The 27,060-nt window shown below is 33.8% G+C and overlaps 1 protein-coding gene across 1 annotated transcript in view; it reads right to left on the reverse strand.

Moving 5' to 3' along the window:
- Positions 1 to 406: 406 nt before the first annotated feature.
- Positions 407 to 27,060, reverse strand: part of LOC128986581 (uncharacterized) — a 34,119-nt gene continuing 7,465 nt past the window's right edge. The window contains exons 8-21 of the mRNA XM_054407018.1: positions 24,829 to 25,028; positions 23,913 to 24,041; positions 20,532 to 20,753; positions 19,609 to 19,749; positions 18,715 to 18,920; positions 17,693 to 17,914; positions 16,955 to 17,137; positions 9,757 to 9,916; positions 8,850 to 9,116; positions 4,942 to 5,172; positions 2,510 to 2,664; positions 1,980 to 2,187; positions 1,229 to 1,375; positions 407 to 706 (exon numbers count right to left, since the gene is read on the reverse strand). Coding sequence (XP_054262993.1) covers positions 1,259 to 1,375; positions 1,980 to 2,187; positions 2,510 to 2,664; positions 4,942 to 5,172; positions 8,850 to 9,116; positions 9,757 to 9,916; positions 16,955 to 17,137; positions 17,693 to 17,914; positions 18,715 to 18,920; positions 19,609 to 19,749; positions 20,532 to 20,753; positions 23,913 to 24,041; positions 24,829 to 25,028 — 2,441 coding nt within the window. The 3' untranslated portion in view covers positions 407 to 706; positions 1,229 to 1,258. The remainder of the gene's footprint in view (positions 707 to 1,228; positions 1,376 to 1,979; positions 2,188 to 2,509; positions 2,665 to 4,941; positions 5,173 to 8,849; positions 9,117 to 9,756; positions 9,917 to 16,954; positions 17,138 to 17,692; positions 17,915 to 18,714; positions 18,921 to 19,608; positions 19,750 to 20,531; positions 20,754 to 23,912; positions 24,042 to 24,828; positions 25,029 to 27,060) is intronic.

A 27,060-nucleotide genomic window follows, 5' to 3' on the forward strand; every position in this document is an offset into this window, starting at 1 on the left:
ATGAAACATTTATGCACATTAATGAGCCACTTAATAGAAATGAATCTCTTAGATTTCTGTTGAGAATTCATACTGGTAAAAACAGGATTTAAAAAAAATGTTTAAAAGAAAGTATTTTTTTAAATATATAGAATAGTAGATGACAACTAAAGTTCTTATATGAAAATGGATGGGCATTATGAAAATCAAATTTTAACTGCAGCTTTATATTGTATCATTATTTATATTTTTTTAATTGTTGAACACCAGATCGTTGTTTCATTTATAATAAAAGGAAAACCAATAAAAAACATGACATTCAGTCACTGTATTATTTTTTTGTCTTAAATATTAATGTGAAAATTGTCTTCGAATCTGACAAACTAAGTGGTATTTATAAGTGTGTTCTTTTTTGTTTCTTGCTAGCTTTACAAGTTTGTATGTTATTATAAGTGTCTATTAAATTTATTTTCGTTAAAGACTTGAAATTTTTAAGAATACTATTCAATAAATTTGCTGTAAATTGTGTTACAACATTGATTCGAAAAGAAATACTGTGGCCTTTACATTGTATACGACTGTTGAACTTAAAACTTAGTATTAATAGGATGGAGATCTGTAGGCTGGTGGTCCCATGGTGGAGGTGGGGACGTCAAGACGACCGATACTCCGGGTGATAGAGGCACAAGTAAACCTCAGCCTATCACACGGTGGTCACACGGTCAACCTGAAATTCGCACAAAATATTTATGTCTAATAGATTAGATCGTTTACAGCATTAAACTCAATTGGTGTAAATCATGAGAGATAACCACAATTCGCCAACATAATTTACACAATGAAAAAATCACCGGACCTGATCCTTCAAAAACATTAAAGAAGAGGGATATTCCTCAAACACACAAGACAGTATATCAGGTATTATACGGTATATTAAATTCAATGCCAGGTAATTATTATCTTTTCTTTCTTGTAATATTAGCTAGTCGATTTAGTATTGTGTTGTTATCCTACTACTGCTTTTCAGTTGTATGATGTTATAATCCCTCTGTGTTTCTGCTTATTACATTGTTCAAATGTTTGAATTTTGTTGAGTTTGGATATAACAGATAGTAACAAGACCAGGGTCAGGGTAGTTCACTCACAATAAAAGGTTATGCTGATGGCGAAAACAAACTAAACTCGAATATTCAACAGTGAATAATGTAAAGTTTGATTAAATCAATAAAATATGTTTATCAACACTTACCTCAACGTAGCGCACAGAATTGTCTGATTGTCAGCAAATCACCTCCTTGGGAGTGCCGACAATTGGGTCAGTATCGGAGGGGAGACTCTTGAGTCTAGAGCCTGCCTCAGCTCGGCAGACGTGGCAGAAGACACAGCAAACTGATGCCTTCAACAATTACACAAATATAAAACCTGCCAACTTTCACTATCAGTCCTGTTGAATAACAACAACTAAGATTTTAATGGACGTTTTTGGTTTAGTTTATTTATCCACTTAGAGGAATATGGCTAAATGTAGAAACTATAGGTTTATTGATTAAAAAGGTTATTTTACGCTCATTATTATAACAAACTTAAAAAAAAGACTTTTAAATAGACAGTTTAGTAATCAAACTCAACTAACTATTGAATGAAATTGAAGATAACACGTTTTAACCTGTTTTAAAATTGAGTTAACGAATATAAATTTTTTGATTTGGCAATATAGTTTTGAAACTATCAATTCATTTGGAAGGATGCTGGCAAAAGTATTGGTTAAGAAATGGTTACACGTTATGTGTCTTCATTTCCACTAAAATAGATTGTGCAACTTTTAAAAACTGATTTTGGAAACTTGTGATTGAGTTATAATATAATAGGTCAATGTAAATTTCCATATTAGGTACATGTTTAAACTGTCATAATTTTCAATTTGTACTTAGATTTTAAGAGATGCTGTTTTTATCAACTATATGGTGTTAAATAGCTAAAATGATTTCACATGTTATTACCACAAGTATTAGGAAGCCCAGTATCCACAGGGCCATTTGGTGAAGTGGTAGTTGAAGCAGGTAGAGGCAATGGGTGAACGCCTCGTCATAACCGCTGGGGCAGTGGGAGGTACCATCACACCACAAGGAAGCATTGATACAGGCATCTAGCTCTGGACAACGATGTGGGCAGTCGGACAATGCCATGTCTGCGGTTGGGTAGTTAGGTCTAGAAAAGTAACATAAACCTCAACACATAACTATAATACTTTGTCAAACTACATCGGAGCAACAATTGGTTAAACCTAGTTGTAACTCTTCTTGGTATATAAAATACGTAAAAGTATTGTGGCAATATTTGTAAAATAAAAGAATAGTATTTTTACATTATGTAACTAAATTTGAGGAAAGACTCGGAAATCACAAAACATGTAGTACTAAGCTATGGTACTATCAGCCAATTAACGGCCATTTACGTACCCAAACTAATTTGAACTTTTGCATAACTTTAGTGAACAAACATATCAAAATAAAAAATAATAATAATATACCTTCTTGAAATCTCCATCCACGTAACAGTGTATTTTCCCGGTTCTTTGGGGAGGAACTCCACGAGAACACTACGAGTCTGTGGAGTATCGGGGATAAATCCTGGTGATTTACGTGGGGAACTATCAGTCATCCAGCCCGCGGAAAACACCTCGACCTAGCAGTGGGAGGGACAACAAACATTATACAACATTAGGTAGGTCACAATGCTTTGGTTAACATTTGTTTACTGTAAAAGTGCGTACAAGGATGACAATGTTATTTATACTAAGTCAACAGTAGATGAACATTTTAAAAATAGTATTTTGACAGGAAGAAACTGTACAGTATCGTCTTAATGAGACTGTAAAGGCCGTATATCATTATTATATTGAAATATAACGTGATTTTAAATGTAATGGGACATTATGTTATGTTAAAGAACCTTAGATTTGTATTTACAACTCTTAAACGTTGAAACATATTAATACTAGTGTCAATTAGTTGAAATTTACGGATCTTGTTTAAAAGCTCGCCTTCAAATCTTAAGGTTGCCTGAATTTTATTGATTAATCTGATTGAGCGTGATCGATTATTTAACCAATGGAAATTTGCCTCTAAGCTATCGACTAATGACGCATTTTAAACGTTGACGTTTGATAACAACGAGGGTAGAATCGGAAATGTTTTCTTTTAAATGAACTTTTCTTTATTTAAATTATATTTCTTCAGGTAAAAACTCTTCAGGTATGAAATACCCGATGCCACCCCATTACTGGTTACAACATTATACTTTTATATTGTATCATTACGTTTATGTGTTTATATTAGTTTCGTTGTAAAGAAAAGTGCTATTTAAATCTCATTATTGAAATAGTTTTAAGAATAATGTTCAAATAGTAGTGAATAATAGCAATTTTTCATGTTCAAAACAAACTTCATGGACTTAATAGTGGCAAATACAAAGAGGCAACTGGAGAACATCAAACTTGTTTGAGGTTGGATTACCAAGTTATCTTTCCAGTTCCAAAGTTCGTCAAACTTAATTAGGAATCAGTTTTGGATTTGATCAAGAAGACGTCTTTGAAATGTAAGCCTTATCAAGTTAGGCTCTAACAGAATATTACATCCACCGTGGGATCTGCAATATTAACCTCAGCTAAATCAAGAATTGCGGAAAAAAATTAAAAATTTTAAGTTTAAATTACAGTATATTTTTATAAGACAGCCAAAGTTATGTTTTTTTAATCTTTATTTTTGTTTGAATGTCCTTTTCAGTTTGGTTTTCATAGGTATGAACAATGTTCGTCCAAATATTCTGTAAGTGAAAAAATCCATAACTTGTTATTTTCTAACGGCAACAGTTTTTTAAATTATTGTGAAAGATTACAATTATTCTGTTTAGTAATTTTCATTCATGTTTATACGTGCTATTACGAAGTGCTATAATCGGTTCATGTTTGTAACCCATAAATGGTATATATTGTTACATCCATAATTTTACTTGGTCCTAAGTAGCGTGACTATAAAATATAGTAATTCAAAACTGAGAATTTAACAACTGATCTGGGGGTTTTCTGTCTAAATATGATATACGAGTATAATAGATAATAATAGTGTACCTACGACCTTTTTTTTAATGTTGCCGTTTCAGTTCAGTTTTTAGAATTGAAAAGTTTCTCATAACAGCATTGTTTACTATCATAACAGCATAGTTCTTCTCATAACAACACGGGTAACGGACCAACGAGATTCAAGGATTGAGAGAGAAGAAGTAAAATTGTAATGAATCGAACTTCAACTAATCAGCTGGTCAGACCAATTTAATTTTTGAGTGATGCAATTAGTGTTTGGTTCAGTTTCGTTGCATCACTGTCAGTGGCAATGAGAGGTTATAAACGAAAACATAACCTCTCTTAAAAGTTATGAGCAGTGATTTTAGTAATTTATACACTGTCGTAGGTAAAGCAGTGGAAGCAAATCGCGTAAATAGTGTTAACGACACTCGTAGAACATTAGTCATTAGTTCAAGTTCGAATCATTGGAATTTAACTTATTTTCTCTAATCCTTGAACCTCATTGGTCCATTACCCGTGTGTTAAATAAAACTATGCTGTTATGTAAGTAAACGGGCATGCTGTTATGTGAAACTTGTTAATTCTAAGAACTGAACTGAAACGATTAGTTTACAAAACGGTCGTAAAAAATATGTACTTGGGTTTTAAATTTAAACATCGCATTGAACATCGCATTTACCACCTATTACTTACTTCAACATAAAGCGTTGCTAAAGGTTGCTAGGGAGTATACTGTACATATGCTGTTGTTAGAGGGTATTCTATTCAACACAATACTACTGTTATAGTTTGATTTGACCTTTTTTCAAACTGAAAGCTTATTTATCTTTAAACTAACTACATATCTTTCTTTTACAACCGAAATATCAATGATATACCAGCGAGTTGTGAGCTGAATCTTGGTCCAGGGGGCACACAAGAACTTGCTGGCCTCCCCCTCCTGAATGAAGCAACATGCGATTCCGGGTGGGGCATCGACTGGATGACGAAACGGAAGTAGAGTTGGAATCAACTGGGGCAGCACCACGAATCACTGTTCCCTTGATCTGGACGTATAGGAACCTTGCGTCTAGAGGAGTGATGACCCAGGGATGACCTTCACAGTTTACCTGTAAAGGTTGAATTGTATTTACAAATTAGATTTACAAAATAACCCTGACTTGTTAAAATCTTTTCACTAACTACAAGATTTAATCAAAATAAAACTTTTCCTAATCAATTAATTTATGATGCTAAGTAAAGGTAACACGGTGAGGGATTAAGCAAATAGATCCTCCTTTTTACAATAAAATAAATAAATATAATAATTCAAAACAATATGAAAAATTGGTTGTAAGGGTATCTGTATAACAACAAAAATCTCTTTATATTTTCCTACAGCTTACTTATTTATCAATAGTGTGGTGTGACCCTTTCTCCGACCCATGGTGACACAGTGGATAAAAATACAGTATGTGATTCTTTAAGTTGCTGTACAAATTAGTTACACCAACCCGAAACATTGGCTATAAAAATTTAGTTGTACCAATAAAATGGATTTCCCCTTTCTTAATTACTGTAATACAAATCACTGAGTTGAAAATTTAAATTCTTTAATTCGTCCAAATGCAAACAGATAAAATGTGACTGTTTTAGGTTTTTTTTATAATACTTACAATTTTAAACTCAACCTCATAGATATTTCTGAATACTTGAAGCATGGGGCCCTAGATCAATATCGAAATCAGAACTAACCCACAGAATCCTGAGTACATGTATCTCAGGGCATGTATATGTATTTTATTAAAGTTAATCTAATTAGTTTATGTGGTTTTGCATTATATAATGATAATGCTGAAAGCCAGACGGAAACCTAGTTTGTAAAATTCATCAGAGAGATGTATAGAATGTATTTAGTTGGAGAGGGAATACTAAATAATTGTTATGGAAAATTTAACAAAATTTGTTCATGAACATAAGTAGTCTATTATCAAAAAGTATGAATAAATAGATTTTAACACGTATCACACTTTAAATAATGATAATATATAAGTGGGTTTTAGTTATTGAGTTAAAACGTCATTGAAACGTGAGTGGAAGAAACTTAGTTAAGCAATCAACATCAAAAGACAATAATTGTCAATTAACAGCCAAATTAACTGACAAAGGAAAAAGTGAAATTCAAAGAGTTGTCTGGTGGCATATTCATAGACTTGCTAATTGAAAATTTAGCCTAACATTTTATCTTACACATAAAAATTAAAACTTGATAACATGTGTTTAATTTTATAATTTCTTTTATTGAGATTCGAAAACTAACATAGTTTTAACAATTAAAAAATTCAATAACTGCATTGTTTCAATAGAACGACACATGTAGATAGGTGAATTATATACAAACACACATATATAAATATATTACCATTACTGACAAAGTACAAAATGCAGGTATTATAAAGAACTACTTGGCAGTATATTGCCTGAAGCGTTTAGACAAAGTATAAAATAAAGATATTTGTTCAAATAAACTCTTTACAATATTAAAATATTTTTCCTACAGTCACCCGACAAAGTGGGGTTCCTTGCACTGATTATAGTAAAGAAAGCTGCCAATTGCTTCATATACTTACTTTGCTGCACACTTTTTACTTTGTAGAACATCAGTATTTCAACCAAACAACACAAAACAGAGTGCTTTTATTATGCACGTTAATCGTACGCTTGGAAATAGGTTGGCAACATAAAGATACGACTACGATCAGCTGGTGCAGCGTTTCCCATTTCGTTCATTGATTGGATTCAGCCTAACCTAAAAGCATGTTGTACAGTGTTTGAAAGATTAATTATTTATATGATTTATAGTAACTGTAGGAAAAATATAATGTGGTTAGGTTAGTAAAGATTATTTCAGTTTAGACTGGCTAATACCTAAGTCCATTCATTTTAAGATGCAAAATACCCGTCTACCTGGAAATAATTCTCTAAATGGTGAAACTTTGCACAAGTGTAGGACTAGTACCTCGTAACAACATATCAAACATCAACATTCGTGTATGCTGTGCTTTAAATAGATTTATTTGAAAATTAATCAGACAAAGGGAATTTTACTTAGTGTACAGGTTTGCTGCGGCGGGGGTATTGTTCATACATTACACTAGACTTGAATCAGCACAGTAGTTACCAACAGTTATTGGGGACGTGGCTTATTCTGAAGTTAACAATCACAGTTTATTTAAATAACGTCAGGTTTAATAAGTACTTAGGTTTGCTACTACAGGGAGGATTATAAAATTTGTTATTTTTATCAATATATTAATAGCTTAGTATGAAATAAATAAATTTTCTAAGTTTATTAAAAAGATATCCATAAACTAGCGAACATCAACAGTTTTCTTATTTTCCATAAAGAATAACATAGGAATTTTAAAATTAATATTAATTTCAATTTTCCTCAATAACCGTTTGAGGTAGGACTAGTATTGCCATAACTAACGAGATGTATTTTTTTCTGTTCTTTAACTTTTGTTAGAACAACATTTCTGTATTTCCAACGGTTAGTGAAATATGGTAAAAAAGGTGAAAATTGGCCGCCATTTTCCAAGATGGCTGCCGTAGCACAGCATGCACGAATTTAATTCTTATAATTTAAATTTGATTGTTGATATGTTGTTACTGGGTATTAGTACTACACATGTGCACAGTTTCAACATTTATTGAATTATTTCCACTTAAAACCTTAAAATGGCTAGATTATAAATAGAAATCAAAAGTCTAACGAGTTTCTTTAAAATAATGAAGCATTTTGTATATGATTAGGTTTTGTTGGCTTGGGTTAGTTTATTTTGGATTAGATTAGTTAATGATAAAAAAGGAAAAAAGTCCTAAAACAACGTATTTTTTTAAACGTTGCCTGGAGTGGCAAAAGCATTCTGTAGAATGAGTAGGAAAATTAAATAATGAGGCTTATTTGATACTTTGCCGGGCTGAATAATTTTAGGCATAGAATGCCTGATTATACAGGGGGGCTGAAAAGTAACTTGCACCCTTCCTTAACTTTTGAGCCTTTTGAGATATTTAAAATCGTTTTGTGGCAACCTTCTTAAAAATGAGGGGCTACAGTAATTATGGTTAATTTGGAAAATGTTTCCCTCTTGGGTAGTGGTGGTAGGGTGTAGGATAATTATACTATTTTTGGCAAATACCATTGATAAGATAAAAATAACATATATTAAAAAAATAGTCTGTTATAAGCAATCACATTTTTACAGCAAAACATTCTATTAACTCTACCTGTGCCTGCGGATGGTTTTGGTAGGGTTTGCAATCAATACTGTATTTAGGTGTTTGGAAAAGATGCTTTCGCGATTTTATTTTTATATAATAGTGATATGGATGATTTTATTCCATTTTGAGTGTAAAGTGTCTGGATCTCCGAATTTCGTACCACCCAAAATTTAAAAAAAAACTACTAAATTTTGTCAACAAAATTATTCACAAACCTAATTAGTAAATAATATGTCTATTCCCATCTCGATATTGTTCTAAGGCTTGTAAATATTGTCCGAGTTTTAAAAATTATTTTGGACTTACGATGATTATTTTATTGAATGGCCTTACTCGGTAACAACGAGGTTAACAACAATGTTGACTCTAATTATCTAACTGAAAGCATGCAAAGAAATCAATTGTTTCAACAAGTAGTAACATTTACCTTAAATACCCACTTCTATATCACAATCTGTATATTTAATATTTGTATTTTAGCAGTTTTTTTGTTCAGGGACATTGTGATTAATAAAACATTTACCTCATCTGGTGTGCGACTTGGTGACTGGAACAACAATTCCCCACTGATGCCAGCAATTCTCTGTTTCCTGGGACAGACTGGGGTACGCACAAACTCCCAGGAGGCTCTGAAGTTGAGACCTCGGTAGTCGTCAGTGGAGGTCATGTGAAGTGCTGTGAAGTGGACCTCTACTATGTGGGCGGCGGAGGTGAAGGTGTAAGGGAGGAAGTTATCTGCACCTCCACACAGACAGTCACGACCTAGAGGGATGGCAGTGCTCCACGACACCTGCACACAGTTGAGAAATTGAGTGTTTTGGTGGTATACATTTTTTTATTGCTAGCTTAAAAGAAATAATTACAAAGAAAATAAAGAAAATACTACACAAAATTTTAGTTTGATTTTGTGACAAATTGAGGCTTTATTAATTCATCGCTGGATTTCTAATGAAATCGTAATCATTCCATAGAGAAATTAAAGGAATTTTCTTTTTCTCGTTGTTTGTTAAATAATTGGATAATATGGTATCATTAAACGTTTTCTAAAAGTCTTGGTTCATGAAATATACCTTAATATAAATGGCAAATACACACATAGACCTATGCTATTATCAAGTTGAAAGTGTTTAAGCTAAATTTGAAATAAACAAGTAAAAAATTCACTTGATGACCTAACCAATTATTTCAATCAGCGCTATTTATAATGAAAAGAAAATCTTATAAATATATGAATTTGAACTTTAAAATAAACTTATAATACTTTTAAATATCTCACTTAACGACGACAGTGTACGCCTTGACCAACCATAAACCGTAGAATGATTTTATTTCAACATTCTAAAATGCTGAAATGTTAGTTTTTTAAAGATAAAGGATTTCATAAATTCCTCAAAACGTTTTTTATAAAAGGAGACCCATGTTTCATTTACCTCCCATATTCTCAACTGAGCAGTCGCGTTTCCAACACATTGTAGTCTGCCGGAGTCGGTGTTATTTCTCGTCACACAACTTGATCTGTTAGCGGTCTGCATGCCGTGGATGGTGATACGAACACTGTCTCCTCGCTGGGCCTCGAACCGGTAAACACAGCTGGACACAAACACAGCTGATATCATATACGAGTAAAAATTATGCAAAAAACAGGAGGGATACTGTAATCTATATATTTAATACACAGTTGTAACACTGTTTTCTCAGTAATTACTGGACCGATCCACAAGATCTATGTGTCAAATTAAAGGGGATAATGCATAGATTTGCCGAACTTCATTAGAATTCACGTTTTTTCTAAGGGTTAAGACCTACAGCCCTTCAAAGGTTGAGTCAATACATTCTTATTGAAGAATATAATTTACAGCTTATTTAATAATTGTTAATCATATGTCAGCTATTTAATATTTGTTAGATTTGTTATTATTATTGTAACCTTACTTTCAGTATGTAATTATTAATCTAGGAGTTCCTGTACACACGATTTCAAACAAGGAAAAGTGAATTTGTTAAAGTTGTATACCACAATGTATTATTTGTAAATGTATATGAACATTATTTGTATTTTTTAGTGTCAATTTTGTATTTTCGAATAATGTTTGAGTTTGCCTGCAAAAATGTTGCTGAAAGAAAGTGTTTCTGAAGGAATGTGTTGATTGAGTTTTCAAGGAAAAGTGTATTTGATAAGGTTGTATACCACGATGTATTATTTGTAAATGTATTTAAACATTATTTGTATTTTTTAGTGTCAATTTTGTATTTTCGAATAATGTGTTAGTTTTCCTGCGAAAGTGTTGCTGAAAGTGTTTCTGAAGGAAAGTGTTGATTGAGCTTATGTTTGAGTATGGAACATGAAATTATACCTATAGCAGGGGACGGAAACTGTTTGTTTGGATCAATATCATTTATTCTATACGGCCACCAGAACAATCATAGGGAAATCCGTTTGAAAGTTGTCCAGAAAATTGTTAAAGAGTGGGAAAAATACAAAAGTTTTATCGTAGGCGATGAGTCTTAGGTACTCAACATCAGTGTTTGACCGTCACCAATACCAAACTTTACTTTCCCGAGATGGCAATTACGCTGGATACGTGGAACTACAATGTATCAGTGAGCTATACCCTAACTATTTATTTCGATTACACAGGGAAGTTGCTGAAGAAACTGTGACTTATGACATTGGTTCTGGCGAAGAAGTGTGTGACTTGATGTTTAGTGGCAATGTTGACTCGGGTCATTACAGTGTTATAAAACTTTCTCATAATACCCAGGATGAAAAAAGTACAAAAAGAAAAAGAAAAGGTAAAAAGTCATTAACTGGGCGTAAAGAGACAAACAGAACAAAAACACGCGTAGAAAAACATCGAACTAAAAAAGTAAAGAGCAGTGATAGTGTAAAATGTGCCCTGGAAGTTCCTAAAAAAAAAAACGCCGATCAGGTATAAGATCATACAACTCAGCTTTTGCTATGGTGAGTTCTGAGTCTCACTTAGATGAATCAACATCTGGTTGTATATATAACTTTAAGATCCATGACTCCTTTTACCATCGGATTGGACCGTTAATACTCTCTAACATTGAACCAAAGTGTGCCCAACTAATACGACGTAAACACCGCTGTTACTCACAGAATGGGTCAAAGGTCCAATGTGAAATGCGACCAACTGCTGATGCATGATTTAAGTGAATATCTTTATTCCATCAATCCCTTCATGTCTTCATTTAGAACTGTGGCAGATATGTGTTGTAAATATGACTCTGAAATTCTTATGCATACAGTGGAAGACAAACTGTGTGACAGGAGACGCTACAATGATGCCGTTCAAACAGATGTGGCTGATTCCGGTCAGAAGATGGTGCACCCCCTGCTGAGAGAAACTTAAGAGTATATTCAAGATCTAATGGTGTTCGTAAAATTTCTGTGATTGAGCCATCTTTAGACCCATTGGCCTATCTTCTGTTGTTCCCATATGGTGACTTTGGATGGAAACCCCAAACAGAACATGACCGTTGTAGTGTAAATCGACGTAAAAAAACTACATTACTGCAGTACGCATCCTATCGGCTTGCGATTCGTCCAGATTTCAGCCTATTGCATAGATCACAAAAACTCTACCTGCAATGGACAGTGGACATGTATTGTAGGATTGAGGGCACACGTTTAAACTATATTCGTTTCAATCAAAACAGCCTACATGCTGATCTTTATCTGAATATTGCTGACTTCGTGCACAAAAGAAGTGGTCTTCAGGACGATGCTGTTGGAAAACAAATAATATTGCCTTCTTCATTTATTGGATCTCCACGGAATATGCATAAACATTATTTAGACGCTATGGCTACTGTCCAAAAGTTTGGAAAGCCCTCATTGTTTATAACCATACCAGATTTGGTCGTGCGTGTGTTTCATTGTAAACTTAAAGAACTTATTATGTGCCTTACAAAGAAACATGTATTTGGAAGAATAGCAGCATTGATATATACTATCGAATTTCAGAAACGTGGCTTACCCCATGCTCATATTTTATTGACACTTGACAATGATGATAAGATTCACAATATTGCAGATATTGATAAATTTGTTTCTGCTGAAATTCCTGACCCAAATGAGCATGCAACTCTTCACAGATTGGTGCAAAATCACATGGTACATGGGCCATGTGGCTCACTAAACCTAAACTCCCCATACATGGTTAAGGGAAAGTGTTCAAAACAGTTCCCAAAAGCTTTTAACAATAGCACTAGAGACAATCTAAATGGATATCCTGAATATAAACGCCGCGATAATGGCATAGTTGTCGACGTTCGTGGACATACTATAGACAATAGATATATATATATAGTTCCATACAATCCATACCTTCTAATTAAGTTCAACTGTCATATGAACGTAGAAGTCTGCACAACTGTTAAAAGCATTAAATATACATACAAGTATGTGTACAAGGGATGATTGTGCAACACTAAAATTCTCAAAGAAAACAGCAGTGTTCTGGTTTATGATGAGATTGATTCTTATTCAAACGGCCGTTACGTTGGTTCAACTGAATCTGTTTGGCGTATATTTGAGTACAAAATGCATTTTCAAACTCACTCATTGATTCGTCTAGATATACACTTACCTGACCAACAGACAGTAATTTTCAAAGAGGGAGAAGAAGATGGTGTTATTGCTGATCCCAAGAAAACTAAACTACAAGCCTTCTTTGATTCAAACAAAACTGATACACATGCACAACATCTCCTGTACACTGAAATTCCTCAAAACTATACTTGGGACACGATAAATAGAACTTGGAAACGGAGGAAACAGGGAGCATAAAAAACAATAACGAGGTTATACATTGTCAACCCAAAACAACCAGAAATATACTATCTTCGCCTCATTCTACTGCATGCCCGTGGTCCATCATGTTTTGAGGACTTGCTAACATTCAACAGCGTAAGGTACAACTCTTTTGTAGAAGCTGCATATGCCAGAGGGATTGCAACCAACAATAACGAATGGCGTGAATCACTCAATGAAGCCAAGGAGACACAAATGCCATACCAGTTACGTCAACTCTTCGGATTTATTTGTGGACTAAACATTCCAACAATTGCTGCAGAACTTTGGGAAGAATTTAAAGATTACTTGTGTGAAGATTTCAAACTACGCCATGACACACAAAGCTCTATAAATTTATGCCTAATGGAAATAGAGGATATTTGAATCATCCATAATACGTCATGTAAAGAACTCGGCTTACCTATTCCTATTCAGTATACTATCAAAAGAAACACATTCGATGCTCAAGAACAAGACAGTTTATTTAAGGAAATGTACAATAAAGCAAATGATGAGCAAAGATTCATTATCGAAACTGTTTTAGAAGCCATACTAAAGGAAACATCTTCTACAAACGTATTTTGTTTAACAGCATATGCAGGATGTGGAAAAACATTTGTGCAAAAAGCTTTACTGTGCAAACTATGATCAATGCAACAACAGTGTATTCCATGTGCATGCAGTGGCATTGCAGCCAGCCTCCTAGATGGAGGTCGGACTCTTCACAATATTTTCAAATTGCCTATACCCATCTTGGAGAACTCAACATCTGGTATCAAACCAAACATTCCTGGGGCTAAAATAATTATAGAGTCTTCATTAATAATTATAGATGAAATATCTATGTGTCCAGTATATGTTTTAAACATTATCGATGGATTACTTTGAGATCTTATGAGAAACAAAAATAAATAAGAAACTATTCTTAGGTGGTAAAGTTATCTAATTGTGTGGAGACTTTCACCAAACACTACCAGTAGTACCACACGCTGGTCCAGCCACGATAATTGAACAATGCGTTAAATCTTACGAGCACTGGGGGTGCGTTAAACAACTGAGTTTGTCTAAAAACATGAAGGTATTGGATAGTGAAATAGAGTTTTCAAAGTTTCTCAGATCAGTCGGTAATGGTGAACTAAACAAAGAAGTTGATTTGGGAGAGGATATAATGAAAATACCCACCCAGTTAATTAGTTCTGGCTCAGTAATTGAAGATATTTACGAAGATCTTAATAAACTAATCGCAACTTCAGACATTACTGAGAGAGCTGTACTAGCACCAAGAAATGAAGACTGTTTATTAATTAATAATTGCATTTTAAAAAATTTACCTGGTGAAGAAATAGACTACTGTAGTGTTGACAAGGTGATAGCAGATGATGACATGGCTCACACTACATTCCCAACTGAATTTCTCAATAGTTTGACTGTAAGTGGCTTACCACCTCACAAACTGACTTTGAAAAAAATTCTATAGTAATGCTAATCAGAAATTTGAACACATCTAAAGCAATAATTAACGGAACAAGAATGCGAGTGAAAAACCTGTACCGCAACTCAATAGATTGTGAAATTCTGACGGGGACTTCGATTGGACAAAGGATTCTTATCCCACGAATTCATCTAACAACTTCTGGAACTTTATTGCCATTCAAACTTGAAAGAACTCAGTTTCCCGTAATCCTTGCATTCGCAATGACAATAAATAAGGTCCAAGGGCAATCAATCGCTAAAATCGGTGTATACCTACCAAAACCCTTTTTCCCACGGACAGCTCTACGTAGCAGAAAGTAGAGAAAGATCATTCAATGGCTTACGTTTCTACATATCGGATACAAAGGATCATGGGCACCTAAGAAATGACCGAAATGTCTATACAAAAAATATAGTATACAAAGAACTCTTGCACACTTAAAATGAAACATATTTTGTTTAATCTATTTTAACTTTTTACTAGATGAAAAATAAAAATAAAATCCTTTAACCTTACCAGTGTTGTTTAGTATTTGATCATTTTAATACAGAATTTAAATAAAAAATAATGAATGTAGGAATATACATAAGCAAATTTAACATCTCAATAGCATAAGTATATTAAAATTATTAAAATTGTTAAAATTATTATCTCTTTTATTGCTGACATTATTCCCGTGGCAAAGCACGGGCTGTTAACTAGTAGCTATTTACATTACAAGTGTAGTAAGAGCGTTTTTACATCACGCAGGGCGAAGGCGAGTTGCATAATTCACCGAAGTGATGTAAACTCGCTCTTGCGTAACGTGTAACGTACAAGATTTTACCTGACCCGACAATATTCAGGAGGTTACGAGCAATATGCTTCATTATCAATTTCACTCATCTTCTAACAGTAGCGTTCATTTATAAACAAAAGCTAGGTTCGGAAAATTCTTCAAAGCATAACAATAAAATTCAAACACACAGCTGATGTCTAGCGTTGAACGTCGTTGGCTCCATAGAGGTATATTTTTTAAGTTATCCACTCAATGTTATTTAAATGGGTTTCATTACATCACCGAGTGAGTTTTTTTCAACTTTACATCACTCGAGAAGTAAGGAAGTTGTATACATCACGCTTGGGATAGGGAAGTTTAACATGGCGGGTTAGGTAAATAAATAAATCAAGTATTTAATTATTAAGGACAGCAACGCAAACTAAAAACGAAAAAAAATCTTGATTTTTTAATACACACTGTGGATAAGTGCAAATAGCAAAATAACCTAATATTGAAAAATTCTTGTGATAAGTAATATTATAATATATAATGTTATAAGTTTGGTTTTTTTTTGACATAATAGTTTGGTGAAACGACTGATATCAATGGCGTTGTTGCTAGCGTACTTTATCAGCATGTTACGTGTTACACTATTTGCTGCAGTAAAAAGACATTATTTTATAAACAAAAGTTGTTTGACAATTTAGTATTATATGCAGTTCTCTAAAAAAACATTAAAAAAAATTCTTTTGCTTGAAAATTATAGTTTCAGGCTGAAATACAGTGAAATAAAAGTGTAATAGTATTTTATTACAAGGTAACTTACATTTATAACAAAATTAAGTCTGCAATAAACTGAAATAAAATTAAGATTTTGTTAACTGCAGTTCTCATCAACCCTAATACTTTAAGACTCTAATTAAACTTTAGACGCTCCAAGAAGATTGGTTTAGTAAAGGAATACGCTGCAATTACAAAGGATTTATCAGGCTGAGGTCCTGCTGAGGAGTTTCAACCGTTCTAGATGCTAACCATTCATATATTTCTTATTTTGATGTGATTGATAATTGTTAGCATTGAATTATACACCTCAATGTATGCATATGTAATTGTTATTTAACCTAGTATATTTTGGAGGAAATTATTAAAATTCTAGTAGGCTTATAATTCTTCTAGATGTGAACTCTAGGACTAATGTTGTTAAATGGTTTATAGTTTAGGTTGATTTGCACCTTTTCAAATCATCTAGTTAGGGTGTTTGTTTTTTAAACGTATTTATATTTCAAGTTCGCGTTTTATCGAAATAAACATATTTCTTAGATGGCTAAAATATAAAAAAATTAGTATATAGCATATTGAATATAAAAATCCGACATCAGTATATCATAATTGAAGTTAATTTAGTTCATCCTTTAGTTTATCCAAACAAAAAACAAAATAAATTTAATATAATATTTCTTAACTTTTTCTAAATAAAATTAAAGATGAAACAATTTCTAGTTAACGAGACAGAGTCGTCTTAAGTGTTGACTTATGTAGGATAATAAGTGTCATAAGAAGTGTGAAATAGTAAACCTCAGATTGGTCGTTCCGCCTCTCCCGAACAGGAACACGTCTCTAGGAGAGGTGAAGTTCTGAGGTTCACCCTGCAAGTGCTGCGATCTGCTGGTGAACTTTCTGGAGCAGGGACCCTGGCCGTACGGCTCTCCGTCCTGGTGGAGGTCCACAAACTCATACAACGCTCTGAACGACAATGGCCTGAAACATGGAGTTTCAATGTTGAGTTGGATGGAGAAAAAAAGTGGACAAAAATTTGAGATTGTTCGTTGTAAACTAATTTTTCTAGCGTTAAATCTTCCTTATATATTTTTCTACCTAGTACAAATATTTGACAATATCCATCATGTTACTATAATTTATTTGAAGATTGTTAGTGTGTTAGTCATTGTAACATCGTTGATTTGAAGAAATTAACGATTAATAAGGTACAATAAATTATTGTAATTAGTCCCTGGAAGTTTGAGTACCATGCGCTGAACATATTTTATTGAAATTTTACTTTAGTAAAATATTGAGAAAGTGACCTATTTTGTAAATAACATTTTTGTCCGTTCCCATCGCATATAACAATGTCATGAAATCCAGAATTTCAAGGAGCAAATTGTTTTTTTCAATAATGACTAACAGCTAACAACCATATTTATATACATACTATAATTATACAGCGGGTAGCACATTGAGCTGTATTTCAGTCTCAAGAAGACTTTTACGTGTGGCATTAGTTAGTCGTAAATGTAGGAGAGGTAGGCCTACCTGAGCGCGGTGGAATGAGTGACCTTGAGCTCCAGGGTCATGGAGTCCCCGGTCGACAGGAAGCTCTCTGCGAGGGAGCACGGGCGAGTGGCGCGGGTGGCGTTGTTGAGTAGTGAGTGGTCGCAGCTGCGAGGGATGTGGTCCTTGCAGTATCTGGCGAGCAGAGTCAAGTTGCTGCTACGCCCCGCGCTATACACCATAGAACCTCCCTCCTTCTCCTCGCTATACAGATGGTGTCGATGAGTAATTAATTGTACCCTTACAAGGCTGTATAAATTTAAAGCAAACTAAGAGTAATCATAAAAAACTTTGAATTATTTAAGGTATTCCACACAAAGTCTCTAAAGCATCTAAAAACATTAATTCATTTCGTGAATATGTGTTTATAGAACTAATTCTTGCTTCATCAGCCCTAGTAGGCTGGTACTACAAAAGGTTGTCACATTAACGGTAAGGCGAAAAACAGTTGATGTCTTCATAATTGAAAATGTATTATTTAATTAGCTATCTGATTACTTGAGTTCATATCATCCAGAATAGGTCTTTCTGGCATGTTTGATTGCTGTTCGAAAAGAATTCTCATTCCAAGAAATGGAAGGCATGATTCACAACATTAAATTATAGAAAGGATTGAAAAAACCATTAAAGTACTTCTCAAGAAGTATTAAAGTTGTTCTCTGGAACCTTGTATGAATAAAATAGCTGGAACCTCCAATCCAGTTCTTAACACCAATAGAATTAGGGTTTTTACGAGAATGTAGAAGGAGATGTTGACAGTTTTATTTACTTATTTTTGTAGTGAAATTTTAGGGCTATGTTTTGGCTCGCATATTTCACTAGAATATTAAAAGTAGTATCAAATTATATATATTAAAAGTATATACCAAATTAAAGTTTATTAAAAAATAAGTAATTAAACTTTGGTTTTCTCATCAAAGTAATAAACTGTCTAGAAATCTTCTAATTAATTCTTGAATACATTTTCATTCTATACTGCGTTGTAAGCTCTTGTAGATCCTCACCAATAAATCTCATTGCAGGATGGCGAGGCCCTGATGTTACCGTCCCACACCTGGAGTCTGGTGGCGCACTCTGTGTCGTCTGCTGGGGTCACATGGTACTTGAGCACCGCCAGCCACACTTTGAACCTGGTGGGTATGAGAGCCTGAGTGCGACGTCTGGACAGTTCTAGATGCCGTGGTGGAGGTGGGGTTCCCGGCTCCATACCCTAAAACAACGTGGAACATTATGGCATATTGCCATGAATCAAAATAAAAACACGACGACGTTCTGTTTGATTGCTATGCTGCAAACACAGTTTTGAAAACAAATCCTATTTTGAATAAGTGACACAACACTTTAAAATGATTTTCAATTAACTGAGAATCACTTTGATACGTCATTTTTAATAGACAAGGAAGGATATAAAATCGGGCTGCGTGTAAACTAGATGTTGTGAGTAAATAGGCGCGTTTTACCCAATCAATCGTCCACACAACGGTCATTTTGGCTGCAAATCTAGTCTGACTATTCCCCATAAGCATTTGCCTTCTTATAAGGTTTGTACTCATTGTAACTACTAAAGCCTTATTTATAACAATAATTAAGAACGAGAAAGTAGTCTTTAGGGACAATTTCTCATTTGCATCATGGTTATTTATTACAAACCGAACAAAATTATTTCACAGTTTTTTGTCTGTTAACATCCTCTAATGTAGAAAAGCTACACACAAAAAATTGTGTCACAGTTTTAAATACTGGTTATCAAAGGTACTGAAAATATTTTGTGGGGTAATGTTTCACGAAATTTTGACTTATTTGATTTGTCTAACACTCTGGCTTTTTTATATTAATTAAACTACAGTTTTGCGTTTAGAATGGATTAACAACAATATAAAACTCAAAAGATTCCTCACCTGTAGATGGTACAAGCAAGTTGTGTTTGCTGCGAGGGAGTGCCTCGGGCTTTCCAAGACTCCTTTCCCCGCACCTTTCAACCAAAACTCACATCGCTTGTTGCGGGCATACTTCGGCGACTCCTTGTCCACAAACCTTACCTAAGAACAAAGATGATACTCAAAACTCATCACTCTGAACAAGTTTCTAAGAGTAAAACTGACTATGATAATTACTTTTAAGCTGATCTATATTAAATATTAATCATCAATCAAACATATTCAATCCATACTCAAAATGGATTGACGAGGTTGTAGGTAGAACAAATTCCTTAAGTACGGTAAGATTAGGCCTAGTAGCCTACCAACTATAATTGTTAGAAATGATTATGCAATTAGTAACCTTGTGTAATAGGTAAATTTTACTATGAATGTTGCCTTCCAAAGATTCTTCTTTTTTTCAACAGTTTAATATGGACCACAAAAGTGCATATGTATTTTCATACTTTTTAGATTCAAAAACGATTTTACCATGACGTAGGCAATTTAGAACAGAGTCGAACGTTTTTTTTTTAAATTTGCAAACTGTGGTTTTAGTTACTGTTAAATGTTAATCATAATACAGTTTAATATGGACCACAAAAATGCATATGTATTTTCATAGTTTTTAGATTCAATAACGATTTTAAAATGACGTAGGCAATTTAGAACAGATTCGAATGGTTTTTTTTAATTTGCAAACTGTGGTTTTAGTTACTGTTCATAATACGTTAAGGATACGACTACCCCCCCTAGCCATCTTTCAACGTCTATCCCTTCTACAGACTTGCTTGTACTCCTTACACTGACTTCTTTATTTGTGATCTCTAGGAAATTGGCCAGCTTATGCCACATTGCTTGCCTAAACACAATCAAAAGATATACAATTTGCAAGGAACACTTGCCTGGACTTGGAGTTGAAAGCCGTGCAGAGGCATTGGAGGGGCCGGGTAAAGGAATGTTCCGTATGGTGAAGTGGAGAACTCGACCAACAGTTCGTGTGTGCTGGACACAGCCTCTGGGACCGCGACCCCACCACCGCAGAACTTGAGAAGCACAGGGTCCCTGGTGGTGTAGCCGTCGTAGACTGTCACATAGTCTTGTACCTCGTCACACTCCTGCCAGACCTGTAGTGTTATAGGGTTGAATTATAAAGGTTGTTTGGGATTATTTTGGCTATTTTTCATTTCATTTAAAGTAGTTTCAAAACAATTAAACCCTTATTATTATTAGATTGTAGCAAAATATCTCAAACAAAACCCCGCCCATTCAGCATTCTTCCCTGATTGCCTCACAGTTGTAATTATAACTCAATCTAAAGCAACAGCCAAGTTTCACGAAAGCTACCAATTATATAAACATGTTACTGAATCCGGGCCTGGTAGCCTTAACCTGCTAAACATAAAAGAACATTTAAAACATTCCATCATTTTTTTTACTATGAAATAAACCAAATCCAACGGATTTGGTACCCTTGTTGAAAACTAACAACACCACAGTGTACAATTCGGAGGAACCCACGCCCAGTTCGTTCACACCCCTGACACTGTCCTTCAAACTGTTTCCGTTTATATGAAATTAAACCTCCCGCGTTCTTAACCCGAGCTTGTCCCCACTGCAACTTGCTAACAATATAATGTTAGTGATGTGAAAAAACAAGAATGGCTTAGACAGTTTTATAAATTTAAAATACTAGGGTGGGATTTTATATTTTATTGTAACAACTGAAGATGTTGCACTCTGAGACGTAATGTGCATCAGTGAACTTATTGGACATCAAGTGAACACGAGGCAACTAGCAGAATAAAAATTTAACTTAATGTTTATTGTGAGCATTTTAGAGGACAGTTCTTCATTGCCTAGCATAGACCATCAACATGCACTCAGTGCTAAGAAAACAAAGGTCAATTATATCGATGGGGATGCCACTATGTGCGTATTTTAACCCAAATATGAGTGAAAGATGGGTGTATGATGAGTGGCGCGATCTTGTAGTCTTGTGAGTAAGGCCGACATGTTCCTTAGACACAGCTGTTAATTAATAGCCCATACAGCCAATGGCAACTAAGGGACCTACAGTTTATAGTGGAATCCGAACCAAACTTTTTCCTTGAAATTAACGAAAAGGTCTTATTATCAGGATAGTAGGCTACTGAGGATAGTCGTAGTACCATAGCCTTCTCTAGTACACAATATTAGTAGAGTGTATAGTACAGTGTATTAGAGGTGGCCATGGTAGTACTCACTAGGTTTTATGATGCTAGAGGTTTAGTGATGCATAATTGAGTATACGGTTTTGTCGATCGTTGAAAGTATTTCACTATCTAGAGAAATAGTTGCCCGTAGAACGAATATCAAGTTACATTTTCGTTCCGTCGTTCTATTTATCTATTCTTTTCTAGATTCGTTCTAGTCAAATATATCTCTTCACGGCAACACATCAGGCTGCATAACTTAAGGAAAATATGAAGGGAACAATATGTTTATCATATTTTACTTACCGTACCTAGATGATTCACTAAAGTACTAATCTCTGGATGGGTATAATTTTTTTCATGCACGTTTGTAGATAGTAAAATAGGACGATAATCTTCGGACGATCCAAAGAATAACTACTACCATTACTTGAGAAACAAATGAAGACTCTCTTTACACTGGGTAATAGACTAGTTGGTCTAGTTTATCTAGATTATATTAAATTAAATTATTAAGTAATACCTGTAAACTGGAATTAAGTGAAAATAATAAATGAGATATTTAGTTTTTTGACAGCTAAGATTTGTTCGCGGATATTCATACTCTTGAAGGAAGAGGGACAGGGCTATACAAAAAACGTTGTACAGAAAACATTTAGTTATACTAATTCAGAATATAACGAATAATTCATTTGCATTTAAAATGTTGTTATCCATCAAAAGCGTTGATTGTAAATTTTAGTAACACATAACCCAAAGCTATGTCCACACCATGTTGCCCCTCCCTCTACATTTGGGCTTGGGCGCATTCCAAATTTCTCAAACGAGCTTAATATTATGATAACACGCTCCTTTATACGTTATAGACTCACAGACAACTCGTTTATGAGATATATTATTATTTTAAGGTAATAAGATAGCTTAAATATACGATTGAGTAACAGCGATAAAAATATTGTTGTAAGAAAGTAAGAACTTGACAATACTTTGCGTGTTCTTTAGACAACTTTTTGGAGGACATGAAATAAAGAAGACGAACAAAAATATCAGATGAACAATACAATTTTCCCTTTAGTCTACGGCATCATTTATAATTCTACTAAACCTCCATGAAGATAATTGTTTCCAAGATAAGATTATACTTAAAACACTTATTGCAAGGTATTTTAATGTTTAACCAAAACTAGGCTCAAGAACGGTTCTAGCAATGGCATTCATAAAAAAATGAAATACCCCCGCCGCAGCAAACCTGCCGACTAAGCGAATTTCCATTTGTCCGAATTGATTTTCAGTTAAATATATTTTATAACATTAGGTTTAACGAGTACCTAGGTTTGCTGCTACAAGGAAACTAATAAAGTGTGTTTTTGAGTAAAATATTGATAGCTTAGTACAAAATAAATAAATTTGCCAAGTTTGATCAAAATATATCCATAAACAAGCAAACTACAACATTTGACAATATTCTCCATAAGAATAACATGGGAATTTTAAATTTACAATTTTTTTAATTTTCTCCGTTACTAATAATCGAACAAAAATACTTTTATATACTAAATTATTTGTTTTTTAAGCTCTTTAAAAAGGTCTAAAGAGAAATTGGGAAATTTTGTGTTTTGAGGGTCAAAAGTGAGAAAAACCAATTTTTACCCCATAAAACCCCCCGTAAAGCCCCGTTCCCATGGTCCGATCGTGCTGGTTCGCGAACTCATTCAAGTTTATCCCGCTTTACACCTTTAAACCAAATTTCATCAAAATCGGACAAAAATTACTCAAGTTATCGCGTTCACGGACGTATATATATATATAAGTCTATATATATATACATATATAAAAATTTGAACGAATGGTGTTTTTGGCCTCTAGAGACATCAAAATGAAAAAGTAAATCGGTCCCGGGTCTAGGTCTTACCGTGCCACCTACGGTAATAGCTACTTCCCTATAGGGAAATTCGCTAAAATTAACAATTGACGAGTAGTATTGACGATGTTTAACCTTGTATCACATTTGAACTCTTGCAATCATTTTAAAACAATTAATTTCAAGAAATAATAATACTACGTTAATTTATTTAAACGTCCCTGACTTACCTTAAGGTGAGCTGTGTTTTGGTTAGGCTGCTGACCTGCTCTAGCGTATAAGGCGGACTGGCTCCTTATATTCACGAGTTGGCCTTTCGGTTGTCTCACCGATATAAGTGCATATTTTCCTGGTGGAACCTATAAAGAATTGATTAAATCAATTAATCACAGAGCAAGAAAATAGCCATGGCTAAACTGTATAAAGTTATACAATTAAATTATGAGTAAAAAATTGATGCAGTTTAATTAAAAATAAAACCGTAGTTTATACAACTACTTACTAACTTACTAACTTAGTAGTTAATACAACTCAAATCAAAAATTATTATATTTTGCCCAACCTTTTTTTGCATATTTAATGTAAATCAGAACTATTTAATTGTAACAGTTATCCAGCTATAACTATGAAAAGCATTTTAAATACAATTATTAACCTCAATAGTTAACTGGAAAAAATTGTATACGGTTGTTTACTAAGAACGGTATCTTATACTGAAAAAGTCTTCATAATTATTTAGGTCGGTTTCGAACAACATTGCCACGTAATCACATTGCTGCAAGCTACCGGTGATTGGCTAGCTTTGAAACCGAACCTCCATAACAGCGGGACAGAACTCCCACTGTTTAATACCCAGACCAGCTATGTATCAAAAGGTGAATTAATCGGTTTTATAAAGTGATTTACTTCTGTGCGAAAAAATTAAACATCAATTTGTAATAGTTGCTATGAATATTATTGAAATATTATTCGAATGTGTTGGGCTTTTATGGGTGGTCTTTTACCCTTTGGTGCGTTTAAATGTCCAATATCTTGCGGGGTTAAAAATAACAACTTTAACCTGTTTTTTTTTTAAGTATTATATACTATTTAGGGATCAAATAGCTGATCATATTTTAAAGCTTTAAACCATACTGAAGGCTTTACCTCTTGCTGGCGAATAGCGTAGTAACAGGTGAGGTTGCGAGGGTATACCCCAGGGAAGTTGGGACTCTGCAGACGACAGTCCTTGCGGTTACAATCGGTGAACACCCGGGAACAGAATGTTCCTCCGATCAAGTCACCCAGATAGTGCTGAGGGGTGACTGTTGGAGGCAGTGAGGTGTTCGTGAAGTCAGTGAAAGGATCTAAACATTCAAACACAGCTGTCATGCATCCAAGGGTGAATAAATAAAAATCAAATGTAGAAACTTAATATCCCATGTCGGGCATTTGAATGTTTGAAGCATTATTGAGGTCATTTGTCACCAGAAAAATAAGTACAAGGTTTTATGAAGTTTTTTTTATCTGGAATTGTGTCCCGTTACCTATAAAAAGAGAAAAATATTATGCTATTAATTCCAACCAAAACTAGAAAATCCCAAACATAAGGTGGCTCTGTTTGGATTTTATATCGTGATTTCACAGCTTTGAATAGGCTTGTGTATCTTTTGTAATTTTGTAGGTTCCTTTCACCTGAAGATTCCAGATCCCGAAACGTCGTAGACACTTATTTATGTCTGATATGATGGTTGACGTCTGCAATAATCCGACAGTAACAACATTCATGGTTTATCTAAATACAAACCCCATTATAAGTATAACAATTTATACTCAAAAAATTCAAGGAATCCACTTGGAACGTGCCCCAGCCATTTAGATCCATAGTAGTCCATATCTACACCTGGGTCTACGTGTAGCAAAACCAATGCATATATTTCAACAATGTTTGCTTTTCATTGAGTCAATTTACATTTAGATACAGTAATGTTCACAATTAGTTTTCTCATAGTGATACTATTGAGGTCATGTTTGAAGTACCAGTAATATATTTCAATAGAGCGTCATTATAGGCATATAACTAATTAAATACCCAAGTAATCAACAGTTATTAATAATGAATTCTAAAACGTTAATAATCTACGTACAAAAGCTCGAACTCAATAAATTATAGAATATTTTAGTTCTCTTTGTAAACTCTAAGGAATTCATAAGTATATAAGAGACTACAAAGGAATGTAGGGAAATATTTAAAGAATGTAAACATAACAAATAAACTATATTGGACCACTATTATCTCATTATTTATTTTTTTATATGACAAAAAATACTTTTTTAAGTAGTTTATTTTTTCTTTTGCTTCTTAATTAGGTATTACTGTTATTATATTATCCCTTAGAGTGCGGTACATATATGTAATGCGGTGGATATACAAAATGTATACAAATAGAAAGTTGAAAGAACTTAAACCTTGTGTTTGAGTGTACGAAATTGCCACCCCATCTATTCTATACAGGGTGAGTTTTATTGCCCCCCCCCGAACTTTTTTCTACATTTTTTCAAATATCAATCCCAGACCACTTCCAAACATTGTTGGGTAGTAAATGCTTCATTTTGACAAGGTGGTCATTTCCGGACGCCATCTTGGATCCGCCATATTGGATGCAAAATATTTTTTTCAAATGTAAAGGTGGGGTTGTGACCCATTATTACGAACTACATTTTTACCCTGATTACAATGCCGCAAACAGTTTAAAAAAAATCTTGATTCATTTTAAAGTTATGAGGGCTTTTTAAAACTTTATTTTTAGCCCATTTTAACATTGTGCATTTACAAACTAAGTCCATAACCTCAAAATAGTGCTAGATAAAGTTAAGTATACACTACTAGTAATTGTCGACCTATTTTCACTTGGTTATGACTGATGTATTTTTTTCGACCGCCATCTTGGATCCGCAATTTTGAAATGTGATAAATTATTTTAAATATGAAGGGGGTGTTGTGACCCATCATTTCGAACTACTTTTATAAGCTGAACTTAATTCCATGATCCGTTTTTCATTTTAATTTTTTTATTTTAAAATATTGACATTTTAACAAAAAAATTGCAATATTTCATAAATAAAACTTGATAACAAAAAATGGATTGCGGAATTGAGTTAAGCTTAAATAAGTAGTTCGAAATGATGGGTCACAACACCCCCTTCATATTTAAAATAATTTATCACATTTCAAAATGGTGAATCCAAGATGGCGGCCGAAAAAAATACATCAGTCATAACCAAGTGAAAATAGGTCGACAATTACTGGTAGTGTATACTTATCTTTATCTAGCACTATTTTGAGATCATGGTCTTAGTTTGTAAATGCATAATGTTAAAATGGGCTAAAAATAAAGT

This window comes from Macrosteles quadrilineatus, unplaced genomic scaffold, assembly GCF_028750875.1.
Source record: "Macrosteles quadrilineatus isolate MER2022 unplaced genomic scaffold, UCM_ALF_1.0 Scaffold_2__2_contigs__length_208266976, whole genome shotgun sequence".
NCBI classification, from domain to species: domain Eukaryota; kingdom Metazoa; phylum Arthropoda; class Insecta; order Hemiptera; family Cicadellidae; genus Macrosteles; species Macrosteles quadrilineatus.